This window comes from Hyperoodon ampullatus (assembly GCF_949752795.1).
Source record: "Hyperoodon ampullatus genome assembly, chromosome: 14".
Lineage (NCBI taxonomy): Eukaryota > Metazoa > Chordata > Mammalia > Artiodactyla > Ziphiidae > Hyperoodon > Hyperoodon ampullatus.
Genome location: NC_136927.1, coordinates 66,437,244 through 66,457,145, shown reverse-complemented (window position 1 = coordinate 66,457,145; position 19,902 = coordinate 66,437,244). Strand labels below are relative to the sequence as shown.

The window sequence follows — 19,902 nt, the reverse complement described above, 5'->3', positions numbered from 1 at the left end:
ATAGCCCTCTGCCTTTTCATCTTGTCTATCTTTCTGTGAATGTGGTTTTTGTTCCACAGGCCGCAGGATGGTAGTTCTTCTTGCTTCTGCTGTCTGCCCTCTGGTAGATGTGGCTATATACAAGGCTTGTGCAAGTTTCCTGATGGGAGGGACTGGTGGTGGGTAGAACTGGCTGTTGCTCTGGTGGGCAGAGCTCAGTAAAACTTTAATCTGCTTGTCTGCTGATGGGTGGGGCTGGGTTCCCTCCCTGTTGGTTGTTTGGCCTGAGGCGACCCAACACTGGAGCCTCCCTGGCCTCTTTGGTGCAGCTAATGGCGGACTCTGGGAGGGCTCATGCCAAGGAGTACTTCCCAGAACTTCTGCCAGTGTCCTTGTCCTCACGGTGAGACACAGCCACCCCCCGCCTCTCCAGGAGACCCTCTAACACTAGCAGGTAGGTCTGGTTCAGTCTCCTATGGGGTCACTGCTCCTTCCCCTGGGTCCCGATGCGCACACTACTTTGTGTGTGCCCTCCAAGAGTGGAGTCTCTGTTTCCCCCAGTCCTGTCAAAGTCCTGCAGTCGAATCCCGCTAGCCTTCAAAGTCTGATTCTCTAGGAATTCCTCTTCCCGTTGCCGGACCCCCAGGTTGGGAAGCCTGACGTTGCGCTCAAAACCTTCACTCCAGTGGGTGGACTTATGTGGTATAAGTGTTCTCCAGTTTGTGAGTCACCCACCCAGCAGTTATGGGATTTGATTTTATTGTGATTGTGCCCCTCGTACCATCTCACTGTGGCTTCTCCTTTTTCTTTGAATGTGGGGTATCTTTTTTGGTGAGTTCCAGTGTCTTCCTGTTGATGATTGTTCAGCAGTTAGTTGTGATTCCGCTGCTCTCGCAGGAGGAAGTGGGAGCACATCCTTCTACTCTGCCATCTTGAACCAACCTCCAGCATTGGGTCTCAGTTGCAGCATGAGGGATCCTCCACTGTGGCGTGCGGCTTCTCTCCAGTTGTGGTGCATGGGCTCCAGAGTGCATGGGCTCTGTAGTTGTGGCCCGTGTGCTTGGTAGTTGTGGCACACAGGCTTAGTTGCCCCACGGCATGTGGGATCTTAGTTCCCCGACCAGGGATCGAATCCCCTGCATTGGAAGGGGGATTCTTAACCCCTGGACTACCAGGGAAGTCCCTCTTGGACATCATTTTGTATTTAGTCTTATCTTTCAGCAAACAAACAAGTATTTATTTATGTGTATATATACACAGTATATATTTTTGTGTGTATGTGTATGTCTGTGTAAAATATCTCTTTGTAAAACTTTAATCTCCAGCAAAATAAACTTTTAAAGGAACTCAAGGATTATGTTTATTGTGCTTTGCAGAAGCAAGGCACTAGTGGCCTCTAGCTATGATGACCATTCATCTTGGTTTGCCTGAATTATCTGGGTTTTGGCTGTTGTCTTGGCATAATTATTATAGTGTCTTCTTTCACTCCAGAAGTATCCTGGTTTGGACAGTGGTTCTCCTGCCCATGGGCCAGATGCTTTATTTGGCCTGTTTAGGGTGTTTTAATTTTTTATTTCATTTTTCTTTTGTTCAATTTTTAACTTACACATAAAGATCTTTTATATGAAATTTTTTTTTAAATCAGAAGCTATGGCAATACTGGTTTGCAATTTCTACATGGTAACTGTTGTCAAGCTAAATGATGGCCACCTCTTTTAGGATGGGAAGTGTGCTTTCTGCCGTCTTCATTTATGTATGTTGATCCCTGACCCCTGAAATCATTTGAGTTTGCAACCCTGTTATGTAGTAATCTAAGTATAGTGTGGATACACAGAAAATATTGATAACAGTGTAGTTTTCCTCTGTCACCAATAACAGTACCTATATTCCTTTCAAATCTTTTGCTTGCCTGACATATATTATCATTCAGTAACTCTTAGTTTCCATTTTCCATAGACCAGTGTTTAAAATTGGACAGCTTTCATGAGAATTACTTGAGGAATTTGTTAAAACTGCTGCCTTGGGCTTCCCTGGTGGTGCAGTGGTTGAGAGTCCGCCTGCCGATGCAGGGGACACGGGTTCGTGCCCCGGTCCGGGAGGATCCCACATGCCGCGGAGCAGCTGGGCCCGTGAGCCATGGCCGCTGAGCCTGCGCGTCCAGAGCCTGTGCTCCACAATGGGAGAGGCCACAACAGTGAGAGGCCCGCATACCTCAAAACAAAAAACAAAAAACAAAACTGCTGCCTTAGTTGAGACCTTGAGGTCTGTCAGTCTGCATTTTTAACAAGTTCCCCTACATGATTGTTATGTCACTAAAATTTGGAAACCACTGCTATAGACTACAAAGTATTTTCAAAACTTGACTTTAAATGTTTTTTAATATTTTATTTGCATACTAAATAGGATTTAAAGGTCTGAAAGAAATATTTAGTAATTCTATTTTGTGTGTGTGTGTGTTATTTATAATAACTACCAATGTGAAAATTTAGATAAATGTAGTATTTTTGTGTGTATGTTAATATGCTTACTTACATGAAGTCACAAAATGGCTTTTTTCCCCCAGATTTTAAAGGGAGAATGCCTTCTGGACCTTTCTAGTTTTACTGATAATAGGTAAGTGTTTAGCACTGATGGTATCTGGCATATCATAAGCTGTCAATATGATTTGTTGCAGTTTGTTAAGTGAAATGTTGTATGAAGGTAACTGCTCCAAATTCAAGTTCCTTCTACTTTGGTGGCATTGATTGGGTGTTATCACTAAGCCTTGCTGTCTTTAAGTACATTTATCTTAAGATCCCATTGGCTCTTAAAACAGCTGCTCTCCTAAGAAACTCATAAACAGACCCAATGACTTCTGTATTTGAGTTTACATTCTTTGTAAACTAATATTGGCAAATTAATCAAATATTGGCAAATTCAGAATGTGCTTGTATTTCAAGGCCACACACAATTGTTTCCTCAATGATCAGGTCTTAATTAGGTTCACCTAGTTTCCAGATTAAGTGTATGTTCTTTTCACTCACCTTTCAAAGTAATTTATTGCCATGTATGTGAATGTGAAGAATGTCAGTGATCGGATAGAAACCTCTGATATTGTTTGAAGGGCAAAGTTAATAAAAACTAGAAAATCATGAGCTTTTCTAGTCTGTGGAGTCAAAATCTATCTTCAAGTCAAGATAAATCCATTGTGTAACTTAAGTTTTATTCTAGCAGCTTAAAATAATTCTCTTTTCAGCAAAGCAGTGAACAAGGAGTATGAAGAATATGTTTTAACTGTTGGTGACTTTGATGAGAGGATCTTTTTGGGAGCAGATGCAGAAGAGGAAATTGGAACTCCTCGAAAGTTCACTGGTGATGCCCCATTAGGGAAACTGACAGCACAGACTAATGTGGAGTGTAACCTTCAACAACACTTTGAAAAAGTAATTAACCTAGCCTGGCCTCAGTCTTGAATGATCTTTTTCTCTGTGTGTGTGATTCTACTAACAGCAGAAGCATCTTTCAAGTTAAATCTTGAGTTTCTTCTACTAATCCATATTTTCCATGAAAGCCTTAAAGGTAGCTTTCAAAACTATGGCATTTAGTATTTTTACCTCATTTCTTGCAATTTTTCATATTTGGATATTTTCCCAGAATGCCTGGGTTTTCAGTAGAGTATGTGTCTTTGGATATGAAGAAGGATTTATGCTTTCTTCCTGTTTTTTCTTTGCATCAGTTTAGCCACTCTTCTCTTGCTTTAAAATTTAGTTTGCTTTCCTACCCATGACGAACTATGTGCTCTTCCCAAACTTCAGCCATGTAACTCTGGATTTGATTGTTAATAACCAAGGCTTAATTCTGTATTTATGTGTTAGGTGGGTGGGAGGATGAGGTCTGATGGAAAATTCACTGGTCCAGAAGATAGAAACCTAAGTTTTAGTCCCAGCTCTGCCATTACCTTTGTCAGCTTAAACAAGTTTTATAACTTCTCTGTGCCTATTTCCTCATACGTAAAATGAAAATGTGCCTGTTATATTTCAAATGAATGTTATGAAGATAAAATGAGATTATGGATAGAAAGCACTTTGGGAAAGTGTTATTCAACGGTAGGATGTTATTAGCATAATATTGCTAAAAATTTGGTGGGTAACCAGAAGAGGGGGAAAAAGTAACCTACTAAACATGAATAGAGAAGATGGCATATGTACTGAATTAAACACATAATGGGGAAGAAGGTAGCTTTTTAATCTCACATAATTTTCTTTTCTGACAGAAAACATCATTTGCACCTTCTACACCACTGACAGGACGACGATATTTAAGAGAAAAAGAAGCAGTCATTACTCCTGTTGCTTCAGCCACCCAAAGTGTGAGCCGGTTACAGAGTATTGTGGCTGGACTGAAAAATGCACCAAGTGAACAACTTATAAACATTTTTGAGTGAGTACAATACTAGTATTTTTCCAAATGTCTCTTTTAAATTAGATTCTGTATTCCATTCTGTTTTCAGTATTTCCAAATTCTGGAGATAGTGGATATACATCTGGCAAGTTTTACTGTACCATTTCCATCACAAAGTATGTTGACCTAAAATCAGATAGAAGTACCTATTAAAAATTATATATAAATTTTATTTCATATTATTATAGACTTTCAAGGTTAAATGCATCTTAAAGGTTATTTAGCTCCAACATTCCATTCTGGTAACACCCCTAATTTATGCATTACTGTTTTTCTTTTTACATTGTTTTTAAACGGGTTCAATATAAATGTCCATCAAATGGGAGACTGGTTACATATTGATGGTACAGCTGTAAAATGGAATTTTATGCAATTGTCTAAGAAAAAGAAGCATATTTCGTAGTAAAGATGATAAAGTGAGGCCAGATTAGAGAACCTTATTTCCTAATACCTAATGAAATAACAGAATAGTAAAAATCAGCAGACTATCTATCAGCAGAAACCAAATGAGGAGAGGGATATGATTTCATGCTATAATTTTCCAAAGCGGTGGTCGGGAAAGGAAATGGATGCTCTGGTATGTCCATCCCCAAGAAGCGTTACTGGGGGAAAAGGGTGTGTTGATGGGATCTTTTTATTTATTTATTTATTTATTATTTTTGGCTGCGTTGGGTCTTTGTTGCTGCGCGTGGGCTTTCTCTAATTGTGGTGAGTGGGGGCTACTCTTCATTGCGGTGCATGGACTTCTCATTGCAGTGGCTTCTTTTGTTGCAGAGTGTGGGCTCTAGGTGCGCGGACTTCAGTAGTTGTGGCATGCGGGCTCAGTAGTTGTGATGCACGGGCTTAGTTGCTCCGCGGCATGTGGGATCTTCCCGGACCAGGGCTCGAACCCACGTCCCCTGCATTGGCAGGCAGATTCTTAACCACTGCGCCACCAGAGAAGTCCTATTGATAGGATCTTGAAAATACTCATTAATACTCCAGATGTGGAGAGAAACAAATGGAGTGAGTACGCAGATGAGTAAAAAGTCATAGAAACCTCCCCAAGTGAAAGCCCCTGTATACCACCAAGATAGCAGAAATATGAAAAATTCTCAGGGCCTGCCATTTCCCAAGGTTCCTAGCTTATTTGGGGAGAGATCTTCATAGAACTAGAAGATATCCCTGACCTAGGTATAGTGAACACTGGAATGGGGACATTTAACTAAATCTCAGAAGAGAAAGCAAAGCCCTGGTCCTCTAACAAAAGCTGAACATAGCACATCTGTGTCCTCCCCCTAGTCCCCAAACCTCAGTCTATAGAAAAGTGGACAGAAGAATCCCCAGCCTCAACCACAGCTCAGAAGGTAAGCAGATTGCAGGTAAAGTAGGAAGACTCATAAAGATCTACCCTCATAGCATTTGAATAAATAGATCTGAACTGAACTATCCATTTAGCATGAACAAGTTCAAAAGAAATGGCAAAGCATCTTGCAGACATTTTAAAGCACAAGAGAAGGAAGGAAGGAAGAAAACATAGAATGCAAAAGACAAAGAACCTAGAAACAAATAAATGGAAAGACATTCCATGTTTATGGATTGGAAGATTTAATATTGCTAAAATGTCCATATTACCCAAAGCAATCTACAGATTCAGTACAGTCCCTATCAAATTCCCAATGGCATTTTTGCAGAAATAGAAAAAAAAATCTAAAATTCATAAGGAATTTTGAAGGACTTTTTTTTTTTTTTTTTTTTTTTTTTGGCGGTACGCAGGCCTCTCACTGTTGTGGCCTCCCCCATAGCGGAGCACAGGCTCCAGACGCGCAGGCTCAGTGACCATGGCAAACGGGCCTAGCCGCTCCGTGGCATGTGGGATCTTCCCGCACCAGGGCACGAACCCGTGTCCCCTGCATCGGCAGGTGGACTCTCTACCACTGCGCCACCAGGGAAGCCCTTGAAGGACTTTTAATAGCCAAAATAATCTTGAGAAAGAAGTAAAAAGCTGGAGGCCTCACATTTCTGATTTCAAAACACATTCCAAAGCTACAGTAAGCAAAACAGTATGGTATTGGCATAAAGACAGACATGTAGACTAGACATGGAATAGACTAGAGTCCCAAAATAAACCTTCACGTATATCATTAAATGATCTTTGACAAGGGTGCCAAGACTACACTATGGGGAAAGTCAGATATCCACAGGCAAAAGCATGAATATGGACTCTTATCTTACACCATATACAAAAGATACTTTAGATACCTGTTATAGGTGGAATCATGCAGTATTTGTTTGTGTTTGGCTTAATTCACTTAGTATCATATCTTCAAGGTTCATCCATGCTGTAGCATGTGGCAGGATTTCCTTCTTTTTAAGCCTGAATAATTTTCCATTGTATATATATACATACCACACTTCATTTATCCATTCATTCATCAGTGGACATATAGGTTGCTTCCACATCTTGGCTGTTGTGAGTAATGCTGCAGTGAACTTGTGTATGCAAATATCTCTTTGAGATATACACATGCAAAAGAATGAAGATGGACTTTTATCTTACACCATGTACAAAAGTTAACTCAAAATTTGTTAAAAACCTAAACATGAGACCTGAAACTGTACAACTAGAAGAAAATGTAGGTGAAAAGCTTTATGACACTGTAATGGGCAGTAATTTCTTGCATGTGACATCAAAAGTATAGGTAACAAAAGCAAAAATAGAAAAATGGGACTATATCCCACTTAAATACTTCTGTACAGCATCGAAAATAATCAGTAGGATGAAGAGGCAACCTACTAGAATAGAAGAAAGTAATTGCAAACCATATATCAGATAAGGGGTTAATAGCCAGAGTATATAAAGAACTCCTACAACCCAAACAACAAAAAACAAAACAAAACAAAAAAACAACAAACACCTGATTTGAAAAAGGGGCAAAAGACTTAAATAGACATTTCTCCAAAGAAGACATACAAATAACCAACAAGCATGTGAAAAAATTCTCAACATTACTAGTCATCAGGTAAATGCAAATTAAAACTACAATGAGATATCACCCGTTAGAATGGCCACTATCAAAAAAACAGAAAATAGGGCTTCCCTGGTGGCGCAGTGGTTGAGAGTCCGCCTGCCGATGCAGGGGACACGGGTTTGTGCCCCGGTCTGGGAAGATCCCACATGCCGCGGAGCGGCTGGGCCCGTGAGCCATGGCCGCTGAGCCTGCGCGTCCGGAGCCTGTGCTCCACAACGGGAGAGGCCACAACAATGAGAGGCCCACATACCGCAAAAAAAACAAAACAAAACAAAACAAAAAAAAACAGAAAATAACAAATGTGTTGGTAAGTATCAGAATTGGCACTCCATTGGTGGGATTATAAATGGTGTAGCTGATATGGGAAACAGTATGGAGATTTCTCAAATAATTAAAAATAGAATTTTTATGACCTAGCAATCCCACTTCTGGGTATATATCCCAAAGAGTTGAAAACAGGATCTCAAAAAGATAGCTGCATACCCAAGTTTATTGCAGCATTACCCTTAAGAGCCAAGATATAGAACCAACCTAAATGTCCACTGATGAATGAATGAATAAAGAAAATGTGGTATATACAACAGAATATTACTTAGCCTTAAAAAGAAGGAAACCTTGTCATATGCTACAATATGGATGAATCTTGAAGACATTATACGGAGTGAAATAAGCCAATCACAAAAAGACAAATACTGCATGATTCCACTTATATGAGGTATCTAAAGTAATAAGACTGATAGAAACATAAAGTAGCATGGTGGTTGCCAGGGGGTGGGGGAGGGGGGAAACAGGGAGTTGTTGTTTGATGGGTATAGAGTTTCATTTATGCAAGATGAGAAAGTTCTAGAGATCACTATACAATAACATGCACATAGCTGACAGTAATGTACACTTAAAAATTAAGAGGGTAAATTTGTTATGTGTTTTTACCACATAATAAAATTTTAAAGACAACCTAGTTGGAAGAAAATATAACTCAAGAGGCACAGCTTTGCATTAGAAGAACTTGATAAGAACATAAAATGTTTTTGCCATGTATGCTACATGGCACATGATGCTGCACATGATGCTGGTCTTTTTGAACATGGGACTGGGAATCCTGAACCCTGCACTAGTTATTTGGCTTTGGTAAAATCACATTGTTTCTCACAGTCTTGGATTTGTTTGTCATTTCTGAATTAAGACCTGTATTCTGTGTTTTATTGATAGAAAGGTAACAGAGTTAATAATATAAAAGTAACAGGATTAATTGCTTCTTGCCAAATGTCTTTTTTTTTTTAATTTTTGGCTGCATTTGGTCTTCATTGCTGCAAGCGGGGGCTACTCTTCATCATGGTATGCGGGCTTCTCATTGCAGTGGCTTCTCTTTTTGCAGAGCATGGACTCTAGGCGCACGGTCTTCAGTAGTTGCAGCGCTCGGGCTCAGTAGTTGCGGCACATGCACCCTAGAGTGCTAGTGCTTCAGTAGTTGTGGTGCGTGGGCTCAGTGGTTGCAGTGCACAGGCTCTAGGGCGCTTGCGCTTCAGTAGTTGTAGCTTGCGGGCTCTAGAGCGCAGGCTCAGTAGTCGTGGCACACGGGCTTAGTTGCTCTGCAGCATGTGGGATCTTCCCAGACCAGGGATTGAACCCGTGTCCCTTGCATTGGCAGGCAGATTCTTAACCACTGTGCCACCAGGGAAGTCCATCTTCCTTTTTTTTTTTTTTCATCTTCCTTTTTAATGCTGCATTTTTTTTATTTGTTATTCTTTTGGCTTTGATAAGAACTAAATGCAGTTTATTGTTCCAGCACAATATATACATAAATGCTGCCTATCATTTTCTTAAATCAGATGAAGAAATATTTCTTAAATCAGGTTTATTGAAGTATAATTTATATACAAGAGTCATCTTTTTTACTGTACAGTTGTATGAGATTTGACAAATGTATACAGTTGTATAACCATCACCACCATGATCAAGACATAGAACAGTCCCCCCAAATTTATGCCCCTTTGTAGTCAATCCCTATGCCATCCCCAGCCTCTGGAAACCACTGATATGTTTTCTGTCCTTAGAATTTTGCCTTTTTAGAATTTCATATAAATAGAAGCATAATAGAGAGAACATTGACTCCCCTACTGTTGAAATTCCAAAATAATATGCCAAATGATTATATTTAAAGGCTGTAGACTGGTTTGAAATATGCTGTGTTTACATATCTAGGTTTACACCTGAGAATAGGACTTCGGTCACTAAAAACTAGACTAATTCTTGAATGAAGAAATGTTGGTACTCTAGAATTTTTTTTCTGTTAATTAGGTTCCTTTTGTATTTTTTAGGTCTTGTATGCGTAATCCTATGGAAAACATTATGAAAACAGTGAAAGTAATAGGAGAGACTTTCTGCCAACACTATACCCAATCAACAGATGAACAGCCAGGATCTCACATAGGTAAGAAGACAAAACTGAAATTGATAAAGCATTGAAAGTAGATAGATTGTTCCAAGAAAAATAGAAACTCAAGTTTTTTCTTTCCCTGCAATTTTTAATATATCTGATTGAAGCTTATGTAAGTTTTGTTCTTTAGTTCTTAACAGCTACATTTATTTAGCACATGTTTTCCCTTTGTTTCCTCCCGTAGATTTTGCTGTAAACAGATTAAAGCTTGCAGAAATTTTATATTATAAAATATTAGAGACTGTAATGGTTCAGGAGACACGAAGACTTCATGGAATGGACATGTCAGTAAGTAAATTCACTCTCCCAGCCACTGGCAAGGTCTACAGAACCTAAGCCTGGAAGCAATGTGTTGAGAGCCTCTGTAGTTCATTGTGGGGCTCAGCAGTTAATGGCAAACTTACCCATGATGACATATTAATTGGCTTTAGTTGTCTTTGGCACACCCAGTGCTAGCCACCTCTAGGCAGAAATGTGAAATATGTAAAATTTTTCTTTGATGCACCATCATTATCCTTTCCCTTTGGTTGGTTTTTTGTCCTTCATTCCTAGCTAGCTAATAATGAAATCCCCCAACTATTAAACCAACTGATAATTAAGATATCTAGGCATACCGCTCAGGGAGTTTTGAGGAATCAACATCAAAATGTTGATGGCTTTTTTTTTTTTTTTTGCTTCATTTTCTTTGGACATTTGATCAAGTCTGATCACTCTCTCCAATAGCTATGTAAAGGAATTTTTCTAAGAAGTCAAACTTATCATATGATCTTTGTTTCCTCCTCCTCCTCTCTCTTGTCACTCTTGGAGCCTTCTGACCTTCAATTCCAGTAAGAACAAGTTGATGTTTGGAGGTGCTGCTTAACTAGTGTAATAAAATTTCTCTGTGTTTGCACCCTGGAAGTTTTCTTCTGTGTTGGTTCCCCATTTTTCCTGGATTCCACGTCTTTCTTTTTCATGATTTACTAACACTTGATAGAGCATATGCTCCCATAGCTTCTGGAGAAAGAAGTAAATTTTCAACTTTTTATTTTGAAATAATTATAGATTCACAGAAAGTTGCAGAAGTAGTACAGAGGGATCCCATGTATCCATTTGCCCCCAGTGGTTACATTTTACATAGTATATCAAAACCAGGAAATTGACATTAGAACAATGTATGTGTCTTGCTCTTTACCCTTATATCACATGTGTAGATTAGGTAACCACCACCAAAATCAAGATACAGAACTGTTCTTTCGCCACAAAGATCTCCCTCATACTACCCCTTTTTAAGTGACACTCAGTCTCTTTAGCCACTAATTTGTTTTCCATATCTAAACTTTTATAATACACTTTTATGAGTTCTTTTTGTTTATATTTGTTGAGGTTTATTTTATGACCCAGGGTACGGTTTTTCTTGGTAAATGTTCTGGGCACTTGAAAAGAATGTGTGCTGTTGTTTGGGTGGAGTGTTCTGTAAATGTCAGTTCTATCTTGTTGGTTAATGATGTTGAATTCTTCTGTATCCTTGCTAATTTTTGGTTTAGTTCTATCAGTTATTGAGAGGAGAGAAAGGTATTGAAGTCTCCAAATAAAATTGTGGATTTGTCTCTTTCTCCTTTCAGTTCTATCAGATTTTTTTTTAATTCATATAGTTTGAAGCTCTGCTGTTTGATGCATAGACATTGAGGATTACTATGTCTTCTTGGTTAATTAATCATTTTATCATGACAGAACATCCCTCTCTGAGTCTGGTAATTGTCTTTGCTCTGAAGTCATCTGGCTGATGTTTATACAGGCATACCTAGTTTTATTGTGCTTCACTTTTTTGTGCTTCACAAATAGTGACTTTTTAATAAATTAAAGGTTTGCAGCAACCCTCCATCAAATCTATTGGTGCCATATTTCTAACAGCATTTTCTCACTTCATTTCTCTGTGTCACATTTTGCTAATTGTAGCAATATTGCAAACTTTTTCACTACTATTGTATTTGTTATAATGATCTGTGATTAGTGATCTTTACTATTGCAAAAAGATTATGACCCACTGAAGCCTCAGGTGATGGTCAGCATTTTTTTAGTAATAAAATACTTTTTAATTAAGTTATTTTTTAGACATAATGCTATTACACACTTAATAGATTATAATATAGTGTAAGCATAACTTTTATATGCATTGGGAAACCAATAAAATTTGTGTGACTCACTTTATTGCGATATTTGCTCTATTGCATATTCACTTTATTGCAGTGGTCTGGAACCTGGTATGCCTGTATATCTTTTTCCATTCTTTCTTTTTTAATTAATTAATTTATTTATTTTTGGCTATGTTGGGTCTTCATTTCTGTGTGAGGGCTTTCTCCAATTGTGGCAAGCGGGGGCCACTCTTCATCGCGGTGCGCGGGCCTCTCACTATCTCAGCCTCTCTTGTTGCGGAGCACAGGCTTCAGATGCGCAGGCTCAGTAGTTGTGGTTCACGGGCCTAGTTGCTCCACGGCATATGGGATCTTCCCAGACCAGGGCTCGAACCCGTGTCCCCTGCATTAGCAGGCAGATTCTCAACCACTGTGCCACCAGGGAAGCCCTCTTTTTCCATTCTTTTACTTTCAATCTACCTGTAACACCCTTTGAAATTAGTTTCTTGTAGGCAGCATATAGTTGTCATGTTTTTTTTAATCTACTGTGTCAGGCTTTTTGTTTTAATAGGTAAATTTAATTTACCTATTAAATTTAATTATTGATTTGTTAGGGCATAAGTCTGCCATTTTATATTTTGTTTTCTGTTTTCTTTTTCCTACCTTCCTGTGGGTCACTTTGAACATTTTTAGACTGTGTGTCTTTGTATAGATTTTTTCTTTACTGGTTGCTCTAGGTATTACATTATACATACATAATTTCACAATCCAGTGGTATAGACATTTTATCAGCTCAAGTAAAGCGTGGAAACCTTACCTTGCCTTGCCTTAAGTGTCTTTTTTAAAACTGCGTGAATGTCTTTATTTTATTTTATTTTTTATTTTTTTAATTTTTTGGCCACACCACGTGACATGTGGGATCTTAGTTCCCTGACCAGGGATCAAACCCACACCTCCTGCATTGGAAGCATGGAGTCTTAACCACAGGACTGCCAGGGAAGTCCAGAATGTCTTTATTTTAGACACACTTGATTAATAGTTGTCTGTGTATAATTTTATGATTTTAAAGGCATTGCTCCATTATCTTCTAGATTCCAGTATTGCTAATTAGAAATCCAGTGGCATTCTAATTCTTTGTATTGGTATGTGACCTGTTTTTACTTTCTGGTGTCTTAGTTATCATTCTTTTATCACTAATGTTCTGAAATTTATAATAGAGTGCCTTAATCGTGGGTCTTTTCATTCATGTGTTGGGCATTCCTACAGAGTTGCTCTTTTAGTCCAGAAATTTACGTCCTGCAGTTCTGGGTCATTTTATTGCATTATTTCTTAGATAATGTATTGCCCACAATTTTATCTTTCTGGAGCTTTTATGATTCAGATAAAGGACCTTCTGGATTAATCCTCTTATTTTCTATTTCTTTGTCTTTTTGTTCTACTTCTAAGGATATTTACTCAATTTTTCACCATCCAATTCTAAAGAATTTTTTATTTTAGCTGTATTTTCATTTCTAAGACTTATTCTTTGAGGTTAATTTAGATTTCTTTGAGGTTTTCTTTTTTTTTTTTTTTTTTTGCAGTACGTGGGCCTCTCACTGCTGTGGCCTCTCCCGTCGCAGAGCACAGGCTCCTGACGCGCAGGCTCAGCAGCCATGGCCCACGGGCCCAGCCGCTCCGCGGCACATGGGATCCTCCCGGACCGGGGCACGAACCCGCGTCCCCTGCATTGGCAGGCGGACTCTCAACCACTGCGCCACCAGGGAAACCCTGAGGTTTTCTTTTGATGCCTGCGTTGTCTCTGTTTCCTCTGAGTTTCTTTTCCATTTGTTTTGATCTTTGTTTTTCAGTTGGAGGCTTTCCTCAAATGTTGGATTATTCCTCAAATGTTGGATTACACCTTTGTCTTTCAGTTGGAGGCTTTCCTCAAATGTCTACTTTTTGAATGATCACTAAAAATGAGACATTAATAAACCCTTATGTTGGGCTTCCCTGGTGGCGCAGTGGTTGAGAGTCCGCCTGCCGATGCAGGGGACACGGGTTCGTGCCCCGGTCTGGGAAGATCCCACATGCTGCGGAGCGGCTGGGCCCGTGAGCCATGGCCGCTGAGCCTGCACATCTGGAGCTGTGCTCTGCAACGGCAGAGACCACAACAGTGAGAGGCCTGCGTACCGCAAAAAACAACAACAACAACAAAAAAAAAACCCTTATGTTGACAAAACAGTTTGTCTCAAAGCTCTGTGTGCAAGAGTGAGAATAAAAGTCCAGTAGCCTCAAGTGATCATGTAGTATAGGGACCCTCAACTGTTGGTGTCTTTAAGACTTCTCTGGAATATTTCAGTTTCTTTAGAAAAGTATCTGCCTGGCTGTGGGTGTTACAGAGCAGAGCAAGGAAAGGAAACTTGGTCTCACAATTCAGTCTGCAGACTTTCACCTAAAACCACGGTCTCTTCAATACCTGGTGTTTTCAAGCTCTGATTCTCTCTAGTTCAGTTTCTGTAGAGAATAATTCTCTAGATCCTTGTTGGGATAGACTAGAGACCTATCATCTGACTCCTTAGAGTGGATGTTGGGTGGGGACCTGAGGACTTCTGACTACCATAAACTTAAAAATCACCCATCCATGTCAGCACTGCCTAACCTGGACTTTCCATTCTGCCTGTGCCTTCAGTTGCTGTGTTTTTCCCAAGTCGAGTGGAGCAGATTCATTTGTTTTAAGTGTCTCTCTTCAGGCCCTTATGTTTGACCATCCTACTTTCTGCTGAGTAATTTGTCATCCTTTCATCCAGTTTCAGTTTTCATACATGGTTTGCAGTTACAGTCAACTCCTTGTTCTATCCAAGATATTTTCTATTGCTTATTCTCTTTGTTGATTTGGAATGGTATTTGAAAGAAGGATGGCAACAAACACCATTTATAGAACTGAAAACTTATGTTAAATTTTAAACTCAGTGGTGAAATAGGACTTTATCTCTCTTTTTTTTTTTTTTTTTTTTTTGCCACGCCATGTGGCATCGGGAGCTTAGTTCCCTGACCAGAGATCGAATCCATGCCCCCTGCAGTGGAAGCATGGAGTCTTAACCACTGGACTGCTACGGAAGTCCCAAGACTTTATCTTAGTAAAATATTTCTTTCTCTGAACTTTTAAAAATCTTAGCTGTGATATACTGCACCTTTGATTTTAGTGTTTTGATTAATAAACACTGCCTTCATGTTGACATAAAACTGTCATTTAAATAAAGGAGCCCAATTCTTGTGCTTTTCTCTTGGCAGGAATATTATTTTATTATTTACTCCAGTTTCAAAGTAGATTGTTGTTTATGCCTCATTTGAATTTAACATCTGTCACTGAGCAAGATTATATCTTATAAGAAAACTATCAGTTTAAGAACTCAGATTTTTATCTCTGGTAATCTAGTATAATATAATGTGCACTTATATAAGTTATGGTTTATAACTTACGTAAGTTATTTTTTCTTGTTTCTATAGTCTTCTTTATATAATGGCAGAGGCTAAAATTGCTGAGAAATTTAATAAACTGTGGTCTTTCTCTTCCCCAAGGTTCTTTTAGAGCAGGATATATTTCATCATTCCTTGATGGCCTGTTGTTTGGAGATTGTGCTCTTTGCCTATAGCTCACCTCGTACTTTTCCCTGGATTATTCAAGTTCTTAATCTGCGACCATTTTATTTTTATAAGGTGAGATGAGAGCAAAGTTCTGTTATGGTGTGCCTCAGGTAAACATTCTGTTTGTCTTAATGCTGAAGAAGTGAGCTGTAGTGATGTCTGGAAAATATTTCCAGAGGTATTGTGAAAGCATTCTTTTTAGGGTGGAATCAAGGACAAAAGGGAGAGGAAGAGAGGGGATCAGTAAATTAAGCCAATCTCATAGCTTCAGTTTTTCCATCACTGACTTGGAAATGTGGCCAGGAACTAAGTCGTTAAGTTTGAATTTCCATATTATGAATGAAAATCATAATCCTATTAAATAGATGTATGATGAAGAACAAAAACTCTTTCTCTCAGGAGAAAGAAAAGGTCTAAAATTAATTGTGGTCATGGTCTAGCTAATGAGGCTCTAATAACAGATGGTGCTCCTTCCCCAAATTTGAGCTAATTCACTGTGGATGAATCTTACTTACTTACCCTTTTTTACCTGCTAGAACCTTTTTCTTACAGAACACAGAGGTCACAGCTGCAGTAACATTTAATGTTACCTGATGTCTGAATTTAAGACTGATGCTATTATTATACTGGTTGGCATAATTTAGTTAATATTTTGTCATCTGTGTTACTTGCAAATTATTGATTATAGAAAAGTTAGTTTGATGAGTTAAATTTTTATACCTAAAGTTACAGAAATGCAGGTCACTGAAAACCCTATCCATTTTAATTGTTGACTGAGTGGAATTTAAATTCTTTTTAGTTCTGTAAGGAAAATTGCTTCTCTATATTTACTTTAATGTTTATGTATGTGTTTCAGATTTTCCCTTAGGAAATATATGTAGTTTTATCTGAGGAAAAAGTTTAGCTTTTGCCCTCACCTAATAACAATTCTTTTTTTTTTTTAATTTTTATTTATTTATTGGCTGTGTTGGTTCTTCCTTGCTGCGTGTGGGCTTTTCTCTAGTTGCAGTGAGCAGGGGCTACTCTTTGTTGTGGTGCGCGGGCTTCTCATTGCGGTGGCTTCTCCTGTTGCTGTGCACGGGCTCTAGGTGCGCGAGCTTAAGTACTTGTGGCTCGCAGGCTCTAGAGTGCAGGCTCAGTAGTTGTGGCGCACGGGCTTAATTACTCCACGGCATGTAGGATCTTCCTGGACCAGGGCTCGAACCTGTGTCCTCTGCATTGGCAGGCGGATTCTCAGCCACTGCACCACCAGGGAAACCCAATGACGTTGTTTTTTAACCACATAAATAATACATACTCCTTGAAGAAAAACAGAAAATACACACAAATGTAGATATTAAAGTCATACATTATAATCCTAATTACAAATAATAATCACTATTAATATTTTTATATATATGCTTACAGACTTTGCTCTAGATATTTACTCTTATTAAAATGGAGCTATAGTGTATATAAGCAAAGTTCCTTTTAAATATGTTATTCATTCTTTCTTTTGAGCTGTTGGGAGGAATAGTCTGAGAAGGGGCAGTGAATTCAAAATAGCACTAGACTGGGAACCCAAGACCTGACTTCTACCACTATTGGGCTGTTGACCACTTTCACCTATCATTGCCTCTGTTTTCCATGTATAAAATAAAACATGAAAACCAGAAATGTATGTGAAAGTATTTTGAAAATCTTAAAAACTTCTTTATAAATTAAAAATATATTAATAAGCCGTAGAACTATGGTTCAAAGATATTCTTGGTTCTGTGTCATTAATAACAGCAGAGCTAGCCATACATGTAAGCCTAGTCTAGAACTGACTACTTGAGACCACATTACTTTCTCAGTTTTCTCTTCTCCAGGTTATTGAGGTGGTGATCCGCTCAGAGGAGGGACTCTCCAGGGACATGGTGAAACACCTGAACAGCATTGAAGAACAGATTTTGGAGAGTTTAGCATGGAGTCATGATTCTGCGCTGTGGGAGGCTCTCCAGGCTTCTGCAAACAGAGTTCCTACCTGTGAAGAAGTGAGTTAGGGCAAGGCTAATAATCCCATCATTTTATGAAAGCAGCTTTATTGAGACGTGATTCCCATACCGTACAATTCACCCATAAGTATACAATTCAGTGGTTTTTAGTATATTCATAGGTATGTGCAGTCATCACGACAGTCACTTTTGGAACACACCACCTCAACAAGAAACTTTACGTATCACTTCCCTAACCTCTGTCTTCTTGACCTAGCCCCTAAGCAACCAAGTAATCTACTTTCCATCTCTATTGATTTCCCTGTTCTGGACATTTCATGTAAATGGAATCATACAATATGTGGTCCTTTTAAACTGACTTTTTTTTTTTTTAAACATCTTTATTGGAGTATAATTGCTTTACAATGGTGTGTTAGTTTCTGCTTTATAACAAAGTGAATCAGCTATACATATATCCCCATATCTCCCCCCTCTTGCGTCTCCCTCCCACCCTCCCTATCCCACCCCTCTAGGTGGTCACAAAGCACCGAGCTGATCTCCCTGTGCTATGTGGCTGCTTCCCACTAGCTAACTATTTTACATTTGGTAGTGTATATATGTCCATGCCACTCTCTCACTTTGTCCCAGCTTACCCTTCCCCCTCCCCGTGTCCTCTAGTCCATTCTGTACATTTGCGTCTTTATTCCTGTCCTGCCCCTAGGTTCTTCAGAACCTTTTTTTTTTTTTTTTAGATTCCATATATACGTGTTAGCATATTGTATTTTGTTTTTCTCTCTGACTTAGTTCACTCTGTATGACAGACTCTAGGTCCATCCACCTCACTACAAATAACTCAATTTCGTTTCTTTTTATGGCTGAGTATAACTGACTTCTTTTATTAGCATAATGATTTTAGGTTCATCCATGTTGTTGTATGTATCAGCACTTCATTCCTTTTTACAGCTTACTAGTATCCCATTGTATGGATATACCAGTTTGTTTATTCATTTATCAATGGATAAACTTGTGTTGTTTCCACCTTTTGACTATTATGAATAATGCTGCTATGAACATTCATGAACAAGTTTTTGTGTGGACATATGTTTTCATTTTTCTTGAGTATATGGCTAGCAGTGGAATTGCTAGGCCATATAGTAACTCTCTTTAAGCTTTTGAGGAACCGTCAGACTGTTTTCCAAAGTTGCTGCACCATTTAACGTTCCCACCATCAGTGTATAAAGATTCTAATATCTCCACATCCTCTCCAGTGCTTATTATCTGTCTTCTTGATTCTAGCCATCCTAGTAGGCATGAAGTATTATCTCACTGTGGGTTTTTTTTTTTTTTTTGCATTTCCCTGATGGCTAGTGATGTTCAACATCATTTCACGTGCTTATTGGCCATTTCTTTATCATCTTTGGAGAAATATCTACTCAGATCCTTTGCCCATTTTTTATTTGAGTTGTCTTTTTATTTTTGACTTATAGGGTTCTTTCTATATTTTAGATACACTCCTTTATCCGATATATGATTGGTAAAACTTTTCTCCCATTCCATGGGTTGTCTTTTTACTTTCCTGATGATGACCTTTGAAACACAAAAGTTTAAAATTTTGATGATATCCAGTTTATCTATTCTTTTGTTGCTTGTGCTTTCAGTATCAGATCTAAAAAACCATTAATCCCATCATTTTTAATTTTTTTAAATATCCATATAAAGAATTAAACACTTCTAATTAGTAGTATTTACAATAAAAAGATCAAAAGCTTCTGCCTAATGCACACAAATTGCACATTTAACAGTTTAGTATCATGAGAAATTGAGTTTTTTCCCTTCACCTCTGTGTTATTCTTTTTAAACTCCTGTCTATACATCCTTCTTTGCTTTTCTGTGTCTCCTTATACTTCATTAATCTTCTTGAGTTTTTCCCTAATCTCAAACAACTGAAAGAACTATTTAAGACTAGGAAGAACTGAAAAGATGATTTCTTAAAGCCTCTCTTCCATGCTGCTTTGGTCTTTTGCAGCAGACTGTGATTAATTGGGCAATCTTCAGTATTCATCAGTATTTCCATTATGGAATCCATTGGGAAGTGGAAAAAAAAGCTATGAACTTAAAAGAGAAGGATTTGGGTTGAAGCCCTTGCTCTAATATTTAGTAGTAGTGTGTCCTTGGGCAGATTTCACATTTTTGAGCCTCAGTTTTCTCATCCATAAGTGAAGAATAGCAGTGCCAACCTCATAGGTTTACTTCTAGTGGTCAGTAAACTTTACTAGATATATTATAAGATTAAGTGAGATGAACTCTTTACATATCTTTAACAATGTTAACTACTGAGCACT

General features: G+C 38.5%; 1 protein-coding gene across 2 annotated transcripts in view; it reads left to right on the top strand.

Moving 5' to 3' along the window:
- The window catches only part of RBL1 (RB transcriptional corepressor like 1), a gene marked incomplete at both ends in the record, with an annotated part of 75,143 nt that overhangs the window by 15,501 nt on the left and 39,740 nt on the right, over window positions 1-19,902 (top strand). For both annotated transcript variants that reach the window (XM_079718576.1, XM_079718575.1), the window contains 7 exons: window positions 2,543-2,592; window positions 3,215-3,401; window positions 4,232-4,398; window positions 9,749-9,861; window positions 10,052-10,155; window positions 15,540-15,677; window positions 17,456-17,620. In XM_079718576.1, coding sequence (XP_079574702.1) covers window positions 2,543-2,592; window positions 3,215-3,401; window positions 4,232-4,398; window positions 9,749-9,861; window positions 10,052-10,155; window positions 15,540-15,677; window positions 17,456-17,620 — 924 coding nt within the window. The remainder of the gene's footprint in view (window positions 1-2,542; window positions 2,593-3,214; window positions 3,402-4,231; window positions 4,399-9,748; window positions 9,862-10,051; window positions 10,156-15,539; window positions 15,678-17,455; window positions 17,621-19,902) is intronic.